At 41.1% G+C, this 15099-nt stretch overlaps 1 protein-coding gene across 2 annotated transcripts in view; it reads right to left on the bottom strand.

Annotated features, from left to right (window-relative positions):
* RHEB (Ras homolog, mTORC1 binding) overlaps positions 1 to 15099 on the bottom strand; it is a 43689-nt gene that overhangs the window by 7817 nt on the left and 20773 nt on the right. For both annotated transcript variants that reach the window (XM_072776924.1, XM_072776923.1), the window contains exons 2-4: positions 12718 to 12789; positions 6985 to 7052; positions 82 to 164 (exon numbers count right to left, since the gene is read on the bottom strand). In XM_072776924.1, the coding sequence (XP_072633025.1) occupies positions 82 to 164; positions 6985 to 7052; positions 12718 to 12789 (223 nt within the window). The remainder of the gene's footprint in view (positions 1 to 81; positions 165 to 6984; positions 7053 to 12717; positions 12790 to 15099) is intronic.

Here is a 15099-nt window from a genome sequence, read left to right as displayed (position 1 = left end):
TCCATCACAGTCCTTTAAAAAGAATGAGTGTCTTTCATGTGGAGCAAATAAACTCAAGCAAGCAGGAGGAGGGAGTCCTACCTTTTGATTGATGTAACAGAATACACAAGAATATAACCATTAATATCTATGGAGTATGTCTGAGGAAAGATGGAGTATTCATCCTGTGGGAGAAAAAATAATTCTATGTGAGTAAAATTCTTCATGTAGCATAACAAGCAATCTGTACCCCAAAGTTCTTCACACATGACCTGGTCAAAGAGATCAAAGTAAACAAAAAGTGGATTACATTTTCTTCCAGAAACACAGCCTATACACTTAAGACTTAAGTGTATAGGCTGGTTTGGAGCTGATAATTGTTTTCAGCCAACATGTGAAAATGACTGGCTATTCTAAGACCTTTGGGGAGAAGGCTGATAATTTCTGCAATTCCTGGTGAAAGAGGATGGAAGGAATGACAAGACAACAGGTCCTGTGATCTTATAGGAGGAGAAGAGCTATAGCAGTTCTTTTAAGGTTCTAAGTCTAGAACCTTAGATCTCATGGAAAATTCACCAGTGCTTCTGTTTTTTTCCATAAATCTGTATTCTCCTATCTGAAATTGTTATATCCTTACCAAACCCATTCTCTGCAAGTGAGTCACAATGGCCCAAGGGCCAGTCTATTGGTCACTAGTGGGTTACCCCCAGCACTTGAGAGCGCAAGAAGAGAGGACAGAATCAAAAAGGTAAAGTCAGTGTACCCAGACTTCTGGGGATCAAATCAGTTATTTATTGAGCAATGTTAGGTATTAAAAACAAAGGTACACATTACATAACACATCAGTACCCAGTTTCATAAAGCAGCTTTAGGAAACTCAAAACTCGGCTTCAGATACAGAATTATTGAAGTATACAAAAGGAATACTATCAGTGCGGTTCCTTATAACATGCCACAGCCTGGTATGAAACATTTTATTCTCCCTTGAAATATAATTGTTGGACTCCTGGGTGGCTCAGTGGTTTAGGGTCTGCCTTCAGCTCAGGGCGTGATCCTGGGGGCGGGGGGGGGGATCTCCTTGGGGAGCTTGTTTCTCCCTCTGCCTATGTCTCTGCTTCTCTCTGTGTCTCATAAATAAATAAAATCTTAAAAAAATAAAAATAAAAAAGAAATATAATTGTCAACATACCATGTAGCCCAAGCACTATTCTAAACAATCAGGTCACATCATCATTATATTAAGTAACTGTCTCTATTAACTTTGCAATTCCACAGTATGGTTACAACTAATGCTTATGAGTGCCCTGAATTACTGCCCCAAATTATTACTATCTACCATAGCAAAGTGTCTTTAAAAAATAAAAATCAAAGAGAAATTAAGTATTACTATCAGCTCTTTGATATCAATAATAATCATTCATCAGAAGGTAGCATTTCTACATCTTAGAGCTCACTACTACACATGAAAAATAAAACCTTTGTTTTCATTATCAGTTTCCTTATTAGTTTCATTAAGTTGAGTTCTTTTGAGAACACATTTTTGTTAATGGAATGAGAGGTCTTTCTACCCAGATTAAGAACAAAATTCCAAATGATTTTAGTCACACCAGCTGAGCTACAGTAGATCTCGAGTTCAAATCACCTTTTCCATGAAGAGAAAACATGGAAGTAAAGAAATGAGTCATCATATTTCAAAGGCATGATGCAAACCACTGCTAGTTAGAAAGTATCATGCGGGGAAAGCTTCCCCAGCTCTAAGAGCAACCAAAAAGGAAAAAATTCCTAGGAATAAACTCAAGAAAAGTGTACGATCCATCTGAGGAAAATCTTAAAATACTCCCAAGAGATCAAATGGAGTGAATAGAACAGTGAGTCATGGTCCTCAGCAAGACCGTGCAGCTCATCAAAGTCTCCCCTGATCCATCCTAAATTAACATATAAATGTAAAGAATCCTGATAAAAAGTATATTTTCTGAGAAAGAGCAATTGTAGACGCAGCTGGGTGAAACCATAAAGCTACTTATTTAAATTAAAAGAAGTATCTAGGGGATCCCTGGGTGGCGCAGCGGTTTGGCGCCTGCCTTTGGCCCAGGGCGCGATCCTGGAGACCCGGGATCGAGTCCCACATCAGGCTCCCGGTGCATGGAGCCTGCTTCTCCCTCTGCCTATGTCTCTGCCTCTCTCTCCTCTCTGTGACTATCATAAATAAAAATTAAAAAAAAAAAAATTTTAAAAGAAGTATCTACTAGTTCATGAGTGAAGTGGACTGAAAAACCTACCAAGACCCACAGAGCCGGGAATTAGGTAAATGCTAGTATTGGCGTTTCAGCTCAGTAAGGGTAAAAGTAACCCTCCAACAAAGCTGGCCAGGGAGCAAAAGCAGAAGCATATAGGGGGTGAATGAATGGCTAAGCTGGATCTCTAGTTCCCACTTGAGCAAAAATGTATTCCAGAAGAATTAAAAATTTAAAGATTAAAAACGGAAACCATATGCAGAGCAGATGGGAGTATTTTTTAAGAATAGTATCAGGTGAAAAGAGATTAATCAATTCAATGATGTGAAAATGAGAATGTTCTTCATGCTAAAAACCTTTCAAACAAAACCACAGACTGAATACAAACCCAAACCTTGCAGCTCACATCACATAAAATGCAGATTTTCTTCACATCAATAAGGGGGTTTCTCAAACCAAGAAGCTAAGACCATCCATCCGAGAAAGAAAGGGCAAAGCACATAGACAGGATAATTCTCAGGAAAGGAAATACAAATGTCCTCCAACAGGAAAATACACTCAAACTCCTTCATGCGGAGAAAAATACTTATCACAATTCTTCCGGGATACTCTTTTCACCTAGTAGATTGGCAAGTAAGAAGAGATTTAATAAAATGTGATGCTGATGAGCTTGCAGAGCATCGGGCACTTGCTCCCTCCCAATGAGAATGTAAACCATGGGCCTAAGATGCAGCAATCCTGCCGCCAGAATGTGTTCTTGCGCACGCGCACACTCACGGTCTATATTGACACGAGACCCTGGTCACAATGCTGCTGGCAGCAGCAAGACTGCAAACCACCTGCATGCTATATCCCAACAACAATATATTATGCAGCCGTGGGGAGGAGACAGCAGCCATATGCATGGCTATGGAATCACCTCCAAGATGGAGATCTGGAGATAGGTTTCTTCTTGTTGTAAAAAAGAAAAAAAACAAAAAAACAAAAAAAAACACCCTACACCTATATGTTCATGTTGAGAACATCTGGGAAGCACATGCTAGAAACCAGTGATGGGGCTGCTCTCAGAGGGGTGAAGTAATGCAGCCAGAGTGGCATAGACCAAAGTTTTTATCTTTTTGTGCTGTTTTATGTCTGTCCCATGTACATATATTACTGTTTTGAAACAACAGAACTTGAGTAATACTTTTTTTTTATTTTAAGGATTTGACGTTATAAAGATGACTGCCACTGAATCACCTTGTCACTGAGTCCACTTAAATTACGCCCAAACAAAATCTCCCATGCAAACTAAAAATCATCAATTTGTATTTCACCATGTTCATCATCATCCCTTGATGGGCAATGAAACCAACTATGATATAAACTATAAGTAAATAGTACCTGCCATTACACTGTTGCTAGTTTTACTCCTAAAATGTGGACACCAGTGAACAAATGTGCTCCGGATGGCAGTGCCAAATCTGTCCTTCCTTCATCATCTCCCCCTACTGCTGATGGGACCCAGCCCACTGGGTCTTTCTTTCTTCCTTTTATTTTTTTTTAAAAGACTTTATTTATTTATTCATGAAAGACACACAGAGAGAGGCAGAGACACAGGCAGAGGGAGAAGCAGACTCCATGCAGGGAGCCCGACATGGGACTCGATCCCGGGTCTCCAGGATCATGCCCTGGGCCGAAGACGGTGCTAAACCACTGAGCCACCAGGGCTGCCCGGAACCCAATTTTCAAAACAGCTCTTGGAGCAGCTGTAAATGTGCCATCTCACCCAGGTGCTACCAAGCGAGGTGTATGTGAGACTACAGAACCACGGCAAAAGGAAACGTGCATGTCCTCAAATCACGAATATGAACATAACCATGGTTTCCCAACTGAATGCAGCCTCAAAAAACTACTAGCTGCAATGGGAACAAATTATTCAAGGGAGCTGAATTCAGAGATATTCTGTGCAAAAAAAACTCTAAATATTCTTTTTTTTTTTTTTAAAGATTTTATTTATTTATTCATGATAGTCACAGAGAGAGAGAGGCAGAGACACAGGCAGAGGGAGAAGCGGGCTCCATGCAGGGAGCCCGATGTGGGATTTGATCCCAGGTCTCCAGGATCGCGCCCTGGGCCAAAGGCAGGCGCCAAACCGCTGCGCCACCCAGGGATCCCTCTAAATATTCTTATTTGGCAGTAACAGAATCCAAAGGAGCAAGATGAGCAGAGCTAGTGATGGACCTTGCTCTTGCCTGCCCTCACATCATACAATCACTCCTCAAGTTCTCTGATCTTTCTGGAGTCATTCTTTGTACATTTGGGCTTTGGAGCAAAACAGAACCCTAAAGCAATGTATCTTCTATTTTTTTTTAAGACTTTATTTATTTATTCATGACAGACAGAGAGAGAGGCAGAGACATAGGCAGAGGGAGAAGCAGACTCCCCTCCCCATCCAGCCTAATGTGGACCTCAATCCCAGGACCCTGTGATCATGCCCTGGGCCAAAGGCAGACGCTCAACCACTGAACCATCCAGGTGCCCCTGTATCTTCTATTTTGATAAGGAGTACACATAAAGAAATTTCCTCTCAGACAAATGTTTCAAGAACAGTTCTACTCCAAGTATAAGAGACACTGGCACTACTCTCATTCAGGGTCTTGTCAAAAGCAACTGAGCCGCCATGCTAGGCACTGCTCTGGTCTTAGGAGTATTAAAGATCTGCAAATAAGGACCAAATCTTCTTTTTTTTTCAAATCCTCTTGAAGCTCACACATCTCCTCAAAATCATGGAATAACCCTGTGAAGGCAGGCACTACTTCACCACCAGTTCACAGATGAAGAATCTGAGGCACAGAAAGGTTCAGAACTTTCTCAAGGTCACCAGGTTTAAAACAACAACAACAAAAAAACCCCACACCAGGATTCAAGCCCTGGCAGCTTGACTGCAGAGCCCACGTTCCAAATGACTATGAAATACTGGTTCTCCTTCTGGCCTACTACAAAATGTATTTCTACAGTCATATTATATGAAAGTGGTTTGCCAGTTTATATCCTCATCCCCACTTTTCAGAAGCTTAATGAAAATTCAAAAGGAAGATATAAAAAGCAAACCAAAATCTTGGTAATGTCAGAGACCCACTATGGACCATGTGGCCATATTTCTTCACCCAGGACATTATCACTTAACACCTTCTGTCCCAGCGTAATTATTACTAGAGCTCCCTTCACTCTTAAAAGTATCTTATTTTAGGCAATAAATTACAGTCACCTTAACCAAAAAAGATACAAACTCTGAGAATCCAATACAGTGTCTTACCCCAGACACTCTTCTATAGTAACTTCTAAGCTGTGTTCTCTACATCCTTACTCCCCTATGGAGACTTCTATTGCTCCCCTTGTTCCTTTAAGCTCCAAAAGGAACAGCTCCTTCTGTCACCAGATGACAGGCATCCTGCAGAGTAAAAGCCTAGGATGGCTCTACTCTAAGACAGCCACCATGAGGTCTGATGATGAAAGCCTATTATACCCACCACCAGGGGGGCATGTGTAGGGTGAATGAGGGAGTTATGTGGTGTATCTGTGATATACACATCTTTTTTTTTCTTTGAAGCTTCCAGAATTAAAACTCCAAGGTTTCTTCAGTGTTCAGATCACTCAATACAGCTATTTTCTTGCTTCACTAAGGGGCTACACTTTGCTTCTACATTCACTTCAAGACATAAAGCAGAGGGAGGGGCAGCCCGGTGGCTCAGTGGTTTAGTGCCGCCTTCAGCCCAGGGCGTGATCCTGGGAACCTGGGATGGAGTCCCACGTCAGGCTCCCTGCATGGAGCCTGCTTCTCCCTCTGCCTATCTCTCTTTCTCTCTCTGTGTCTCTCATGAATAGATAAATACAATCTTAAAAAAAAAAAAAAAAAAAAAAAACAGAGGGAGTTCATCCCAAACCCATAAGACAGGCCACACTATTCTAGTTCTATTTCAATCCCCTTAGGTTCCAGAAGAAAAGCCTCCATTTTACATGGCAGACCAGATTACACTATACTCACCCTCCTGCTAGCCTGATCCTTTGTCAATTGTAAGATTCAAGGCAGGACTTCCCAGCCTCTTTACACTCCCCACATTCCAGCAACTGTTTAACAGATTCAGCCCAACAGGATGGTTCTTAGTAAAAGCTGGACTGGGTGCCATGGGAATGGGGAAGTTCAGCCATCAGGGTTAAGGTGTTTCTTTGTACTCAAGTTTTCTGAAAGACCACTGCTTCCAGTCAATTCCCCTGGTCACCCATTCCTCAAATACCCACTACACTAACACTAACCTGTGTGTGTGTGTGTGTGTGTGTGTGTGTGTGTTATTTAATCTTTGGCAATTACCTACTGTCTATAAATCAAATCAACACTCCTTAATCTAGTAATCAAGTGGCCCATCTGTAAACCAGCTCATTTCTTTCCTATACCTTTGTCATGCCTTTCCCCTGGAAAAGACTTTCTTTTGTCTTGATGTAGAATAGATATTAGAAAGGGAGAAATAGCACTAATATAATTCTGATGTAGAATACAAGTTTAGAAAACAGAAGGATGCTATCCTACGATAAATATGAGTATATTTCACACAATTCTGAAGTAGAAGAAGTTAATGATTTGGCAAAATCGCCATAAATGTCTTAGTAGACAGCCTGTTACTATACAGTCACACAAAAACCACAAGGGTTTTCCTTGGCATGGCTGTTGTGCTGGAGTATTGATGGCAGAGCCAGGCCTGCCAGGAGATTGCGAGACATGACAGAGACTTACTTGCCCAGCTGTGTCGACAAGTTGAAGATGATATTCTTGTCCATTGACTGTGATCAATTTTGTGAAAGCTACAGGGAAAAAGGGAATTAAATATTAGTTTAAAAAGTGGACTTTAGATCATTTAAAGCTTGAAGACTGAAGACCACTTAGCATAGTTCCTAATAATTTCATACAACGATCCCATTAAACAAAATGGAACAGATCACCCTGAGTTTACAGATTCTTCCTCACTTCCATTATTTAACTAAGAAATATTGGCTGACTGATAAAAATCAAGGTTCAGTACGCCTTGACCCTTTTTCAAAGGAACTGAAATTAGGCAAAAACTCATCTCCTATAAAAGTCATTGGAGTGTTGTATCTGTGGTGACGCCTTCCTCTAAATATATGACATCAAGTTTCAACTCTAGAATGAACCCAAAGCACAAGCCTTCTCATTAATTTATAGGAAATCTGGTGTCAAGAGCACAAAGAGCTAATATTAACTAAAAAGTGTTAAGAACTTTCAGTACATAAAAAAATTTAACAATTTTATTGATGGATAAAACAGCAACGGAACAGGTGTTCTGTGTGAAACCATCATTCCCACTTAGCTTAAAGATCCAAGCAATTATGTGACAATTTCTTTTCCCTACTTGGGCGGGGGGAGGGAACCAGACTCAAATAACTTCGGGAAAAGTCAATTCAGAATTCTAAGGAGACAGACTTCAAACAAATGTACACAAAAAGAGGAAAGAACTATTAATAGTAACAGAATATTAAAGTGTAACCATCTGGAACCCTGACAGCAAAACGGAACCGATGTCTTTTGCATTTCTTGTCCCAGCCGCTTGTCTCAGACATGTGAGTCCTCCAATCTCCTGGCTGGCCACTCGATTGGTCTAAAACAAAGAGAGGGAGAATCTCTCTCTCACACGTTTGGCAGAGGACCTACTGGTGCCCACGGTCTCCCATGGCCAGAAGGAAAAGCAGAAACAGATACAGGAATATTATGAGAGAAAACTTCAAGTGACGAGGGGGATGGAGAGGAGATCTTAATCTGAGTGCTGAGTTCCATTGGGAGAGCAAGAGAAGCTCGTGCTAGCATGTACCCTCCTACTGCAAGCAGGGGTGAGGAAGGGTGGGCACAACTACAGACCAGACCACCGAAGGGCTGCCACACTTTTTCTCATTCTTGTGCCCTTGACGGTGACAACCACTTTAAAGGATAATTAAATCAGATGAAAATTGAATCCAAGTATTTCAAGATAGTGGGTACCCAATGTAATCTGTTTGAATTCTAAGAAAAAGTTCTATTGTATTTTTTTTACACACTGCAACCTCTCTCAACTTGGGATGCACCTAGCATTGATTGTGCTTTTGATCACTGTCAGCCAGGGGGCAGTCATGGTATTCCTGTGTGAAATCCTGACACTGACACCTTCTCAGGTAAGATCAAAATGTGCCTTTTAGACTTCGTGAGAATTATGTAAGAAACAGGTAACCTTCAATTAGAACGAAGTAATTGTGGTTATGAAATATAAAGAAATACTATGAAAACATCACTGAAAGACAACATCATTCATTCATGCAAGAGCTACTTCTTAAGTACCTATCATCACCAGGAGCACTGTTGTGGGTGCTCTTCAAACACTGCAGCTGACCTCAGTAAGCTTGCAGCCCCGGGGAAGGAAGGCAGATACAGACACCATCAGGCATCTTTTCTGGGAGAAGAGCATCCAGGTGGAGGTCAAACAGTGAGTGGCAAATCCCAGGGCAGAAAAGCAAGGCAGTTAGTGCAGCAGAGGCTGAGAGAGTGGTGGGAAGTAATCAGGTTGGAGAGGAGGCAGACCTTGTAGGAGATAGTAAGGACTTCAGACTTTTATTCTAAATGTGATGGGTTTTGAGTAGGGGAAAAAACCTGATCTGATTTATATTTGAAAGAGATCTCTGTGGCTATGCTGTGAATAATAGAAATGGACAAGAGCGGACAAAGACACTGGTGGGAGCCCATAATGTACTGCCTATATAGGCTCGGGATCTGAACAAGACCTTAGAGGTCTGCATCAGCGGGGCAGAGAGGAGGGGGGAGCCACAGTGGAATTCTGGGTGTAGTTCAGAGGTAGAGCCAAGATGATCTCTGACTGGACCAACTGGAAGCAGGGTGTGAGAAAATGGAGAGGCAGGATGACTCCAAGGTCTTTGGCCTGAGCAAGGAAGGAGATGCATGAATTGCCATTTACCAATTCAGGAAAGTCTGGAGGAGGAGCACTGGGGATGGGGGAAGATGGGAATGAAGAAGACCACACCCAAGAGGACAAGCAAGGGCAACTAAATAAAACAGCCCAGAGCCTGGGTGGAGGGTGGTGCAGCGGGTGTGTGCTTGCGTGCGTGTGTGTACTGTGATACCAGCAGGTTCCTGGAGAGAGGGGGAAGATCACTGGTAAGCAAGCACGGGGAAAGCCTAAACCTGACTTTGGAGCCCAGGGGCACCCTACATTGCCAGGTCCAGAAGATGAAGGTTCAGCCAAGGAGACCGGAGAAATACTGGCCATGAGCTCAGAGTAAAAAGGGAGGATGTGTAATTGTACATAAGATAGAAGAAAGAGAAAATCATTAATCAATGTTTTAGTATATTCTTGCACATAAAAAGGATGTAAATCCTCCTACGCACAGCATAAAATGAAATCGAGGCCCTTCCATCTGTCACAGAAAACTGCCTCCTCTTGTTATTACTATAGAAAAAAAGTGTAATAAGAGATCTGTCAGTTCTATAAACTAGGAACCAATTCTTCTGCATGTTCTGTGTCGAACCTCCCGTAGCAGCGGAGAGCTGGCTTTCTCCTCGTCTCACTTTTCCCTGAACCCTCTCTCCCGCCCCCTCCCTTTTTTAATCACTAGAGAAATTAATCCAATTTCCCACTGAAAATCCTGAAATTGCTCTAAGCAGACTAATAGCTACTTACTGGTAAAGCTTACTAAAATAAGCAAGGTAATAGATTTCTAAAATTTGGAATTCATAAAATACGATGTGTGTTCCTCAAGCGTATTGAGGACTCCTAATTCATATCCTACTGAGAAGCCCACCCACCATGCAATGCTTGATAATGCTGCAAAACTCCTAATTAGAATTTTCCAATTTTCTGAGGTTTATTAGAGCAACGACAGTACCACCTTGAGAAGGCACAAGTTGTAAATTGCTATTCCTTAATTTATAAACTACTGCTACTAGTTAAATTTCACCATAGCCAATTTTGTTTGTATTGAGTTGTTAGATTAACAATACGGTAAGGAAAAAAACCAAAACCACAAACAAAAAAACAATACAAGAGATAACAAAGCACATTTGTGTAGGCAGTATTTTTGGTATAAAAATTTCCCCAAACTAGAAAATATATGGTTTTATTGATGTTATTCTCCTGTATCCCATTTTAAAAGAAGATGACACAGTCCCAGAATCTTTGCCTTTGTGGTGATGCTTCACAGAGATGTGTCCCTACTGAACGTTTACTATGAACCACCTGTACTATGTTATAAAGTTGAGTTAAAAGTTAAAAATTATAATTACCAGATTATTTCCAGATTTACAGAGTGTAGTGCTTTTTAAAATCTTAAGACCATCCATTCATTTGTTAGCAACAGGCGAATGATAACCATTCCATTTCCTGTTATCGCTGAACAGTGTTTTTGACCAAACAGTGGACGATGGAGTGGAGAAAGGGTTTCTGCCTGGCTTAGCTGGTCAGAAGCATGGTAAACAGAAAATGATGTCTGCATACAGCTCATGAACTTTTAAGCAATTCATATACTCTGATACTCACTTGCGCTCCTGCCTAAAGACTTTAATAAATATTTTTAATCCACTTTTGAGAGGAAAAAAATAAGTATTATTGAACACTAAGTATTAGAAAGGAAATAGAAAAAAAATTAAAGATGATGTTGACAGCCTTCAAACTAGGGGTACCTCATTCAATTTCTGAGATAATATCAAGGTAAGAAAGCTGGATGTTCACTGGATCTGTTACTTACACATAAAGAAAATCTATTTACATACAACACCAAGGCTTTCCTTCCACCTCAATTTTAAGTGGCACAAGGACACACAATTATAGGAGCATAGCTTACCAAGAAAACGAAATTCTACTATTCTATGAGTAAAATGCCCAAATGAGTCGTATCTCAACGACACACAATTCTAAATAGTTCCATACAGCAAATATTAAAGGCCATGACCACAATTTTGTGTTTTATTCCAATGGATAACCAAACTTGTTCACCAAGTTCACTAAAAGCATACATACTATTCTTTCAGTGACAGCTAAACAGATCAATACAAGATGTGTATGTAGTCAGGACTCCTCCTTCCCGGATACCAGCAGAGGTTACTTTTAAAGCCAGGTCTTCCCAGAGTTGGGTAAGCAACGAACAGGCTTTTTGCATGCCACCAGCACACTGGGACATGAAGGAGAGTTGCATGTTTTAAGTCAGAGGTGGACAAACTCTTCCTGTAAAGGGACAAACAGTCCCTGTTGCAAGGATTCAAGTCCGCTACTGGAGAACAAAAGCAGCCACAGAAACGACATGAATGAATGAATGCACATGTCTGGGTTCTAATAAAACTTACTGGACACTGACATGTGAACTTCAAGAAACTTTCACATGTCACAAATATTTTTCTTTTGACTTTATTAAAAAAAACCATAAACACCATTCTTTGCTTGTGCGCTGTACAAAAAAGTGGGTCTTTCTGGCCTATGGTCCATAGTTTGTCAACTCCATGTTGTAAACCTCTTTTGAAGTCTCTCTTGCAAGCTCTGGGCAAGTGAGGTCTACAAATCTTGTTGAACTTTATGAACCTGTTAAGTCAGCTTCAGGTTTAATATGCCCATCAGGTTTTGAAGAATCCCATGTTTAAATGTGTATGTTCCTGGTGACAAATCCTGGGTTAAGTCCCAGGTGTCAAGAATCTGAGAAGACTGGTTCTAGGATCTACTTAGGGTTTTAAGATCGTTTGAAACAAGATCAGCTTCCAACAAACCAGCTTCCCTGGGCAAAGGCTTCAGGTGTTCTTCTGTGATCCTAGAATCAAGACTCTCATGGTCCTAAAATCCTTCAGGAAGATTCTGAAACCATAGATTGAAACTGGACAAGGTAAAGGTTGTGGCTGGTTCTGTTCTTTGGTGCTTTTTTCTGCACATGACCTGAAATGCCAACAGACTTGAGACATCTTTGTTTTCATATTGCAACTGCTCTCTCCATCCCAGAACACTTCTCCACAGCATTCTTTCAAGTCTTCAGGACTGGAAAGGTTGGGGGTGGAGTGGGGGAAGGACTAGCAATTCCGTAAGAGTAAGGTACAAAGGATCTGGAGTGTTTTCGTCCTTTCTTTTCAGCTTGGAATCCTTAAAAAGGGCTACTGTTGAGAAAAGGGGGAAAAAATAAGACTGTGCTCTCTACTCTTGTTTTCCTGAAGCAGAGTCTGGAATAGGAGGTTCACTGTAGGACTGGATTTCTAACTGGATCCCACATCTGGAAACTGAGTAACAATTTCCAGATGGCAGGATCTGGACACTGAATAAAAATCCAATTAGTGTGAAGTGGATCAAACTTTTGGAAGATTTTTGGACCCCAGTTGGAGATCTACAGGTTTACCCCAATAACCCCTGCAATCAAAGCCTCCAGGAACACACAATGGCTGTTTGTGTGAAGAATGCAGGCTTCTCACAGTTTATAAACCCTTGAAAACAATACTTACTGTTTTCTATGGTTGGGTCGTAGGAGTCAACAAATTGGCCTTCAACAAACTGAATCGTCAATGAGGATTTCCCTATAAAAGAGAGCAAAGGCTCAGTATGTATTGGCATATTAAGGTAACAAAAAATTTAATTCCACTATTTTACAAAAAGAAACCCCACTCTAACAAGATGGAGAGATAGAAAATAATAGGATCAGAACTTTTTAAAAAGATATTAATTAATTAATTAATTAATTAATTTATTTATTTATTTACTTATTTATTTGAGATAGAGAGTGAGTGAGAAAGAGGGCACGAGCAGGGGGAGGAGAAGACTCCCTGCTGAGCAGGGAGCTCAATCCCAGGACCCCTGGGATCACGATCTGTGCTGAAGGTAGACGCCCAAATGACTGAGGCACCCAGGTGCCCCAGAACACATTCCTTTAACTTTTGGACAATTTCAAAAGGAAATAAATTTCATGAATTTGCTTTATATGAGAGGAATTTAGGCAATTAAGCTATTATAAATTAAACACTTTTGTGACATTAACAAATATTACTGACCAATAAGCATATCACATATTCTGTCAAAGGCAAACTCTGTAATAAGGTTTAAGCTAAGCTAATATCCTCTGGTGTCCCTGAAATGTGGATATTAATTTTAATATGGATATTAGTAAGACAAAGTTTATTTCTTTGGACTCTTTTCATATGTGGCTGTTAGAAACATTACCAGGTATGGCTTTTAAAGAAGGAATTCCGAGAATATGTATCAGAAGTCTTTATTTAAAAAACTCAAAAGTAGAAATCCTGTCTCAACCATTCAGTGTCAAAGGCCTAGTGATGTCTGGCACACAGAAGACAATCAGGAAACGTTCTGGATTTCACATTCTGAGCCTGTGTGCTAAGAAATCAAGAGCTAGAGCCCTAAGTTCTCACATGTCTATCTGTTACCTAAAATTTCTACCAAAGGACTTTAGAATGTGGCACTCTGTACAGACAGTCCCAGAACAGCCCAGGGAATGATGAAAGTGGTCCTTCACAAACTTCACCCTAAATGCTTTCTTCTTTTGTACATTCTCAGAGCACATTTTTCTTTAAGCAGACTCCCCACTGAGTGTGGAGCCTGATGTGGGGCCCTGAGATCATGACCTGAGCTGAAACTATGAGTTGGATGCTGACTGTACCACCAAGTTGGATGCACCTCAAGATTTTATTCTTTAAGTGATCTCTGCACCCAACGTGGGGCTTGAATCTACTACCATGATGAGATGAAGATTCACATACTTTTCTGACTGAGCCAGCCAGGTGCCCCCTCACAGCACTATTCATTTTAACCACATGCTCCACAGGCTTGCTGCGTCTCACTGAACTTCCATCTCTAAAGATCTTCAGGGAGACAGGTTTGTACCAGGAACCTTCTGCTCCTGGGGTTTATAGGCTGTGCTTGCCTTCCTCCAACCCATGCAGAGGGTAGCTGAAAGGTGGTCACGTTTTCACAACAAAAGCAGACCCCATACTCTTAGAATTTAATGAATTAATAAAGTGGTTTAAGAGTGGGAGCTGTGGAGACACACCTAGAAAACCCCAAGTTGGCAGGCCTATTTTAATCCTCATGAGCAGTTAAACATATAGTTCACTGTTTTTGGAATTATTAAAACCTGAAATCATTCTCTACAAAGCAGCCTACAAGAGCTTTTGATAATTAAATGTTACCTCCCTGCTTCAAGTCCTCACTGCAATCAGAATAAACTCCCAACTCCTCACCAAGGTCCACAACACCAGGTCCTCCCTCTGCCTATTGCCCTAACCTCTCTGCTGCCACCGCTTTCCTCCCCAAGACCTCCCAGGCTTCACTCACATCCCTTCTGTCCCTTTGTGCTAGCCATGTCTACAGACCTCTGCACACATGACTCATTTCTGTCCTTATTTTGGCGGGGGATCAAATGTCCCTTCTTCAGAGAAGCCTCCACTAAGACCACCCTACCTAGGGTGGCACTCACTCCCTAATGGTCACTCTCACAGTCATCCTGTTTTGGTTCTTTTTAGTGCTCGACATTATTGACATTATCTTCAACCCATTAGCCTAGTGAGACCAGTAATGGTGGCTGAGGCACTGCAGACACTCTTGTTTCTGAACAAATGGATGAAATGAAAACTTACATGCCCTACAGGCACTCTCATTGCAGATATTACACAAGATCTCGATTTTATATACGTGGAAAGGAAACACAGTTCAATAGGAACAAAGAAATAGTTTGCCATATTTATTTTGGTAGCCAACCTCACGCCTGCCTGTGCTATACAGGATGCAGGGGTAATCCAGAAGCCCACACATTTCAAAGGGATTCTGTTCCTAAGAAACCACGTTACCTAAGCTAGCTCAGAAGGGCAGTTAGCTTA

The sequence above is a fragment of the Canis lupus genome, chromosome 15, assembly GCF_048164855.1.
Source record: "Canis lupus baileyi chromosome 15, mCanLup2.hap1, whole genome shotgun sequence".
NCBI lineage: Eukaryota > Metazoa > Chordata > Mammalia > Carnivora > Canidae > Canis > Canis lupus.
Note: the sequence above shows the minus strand (reverse complement) of the source record. Positions and strands in the feature narration are given on the sequence as shown.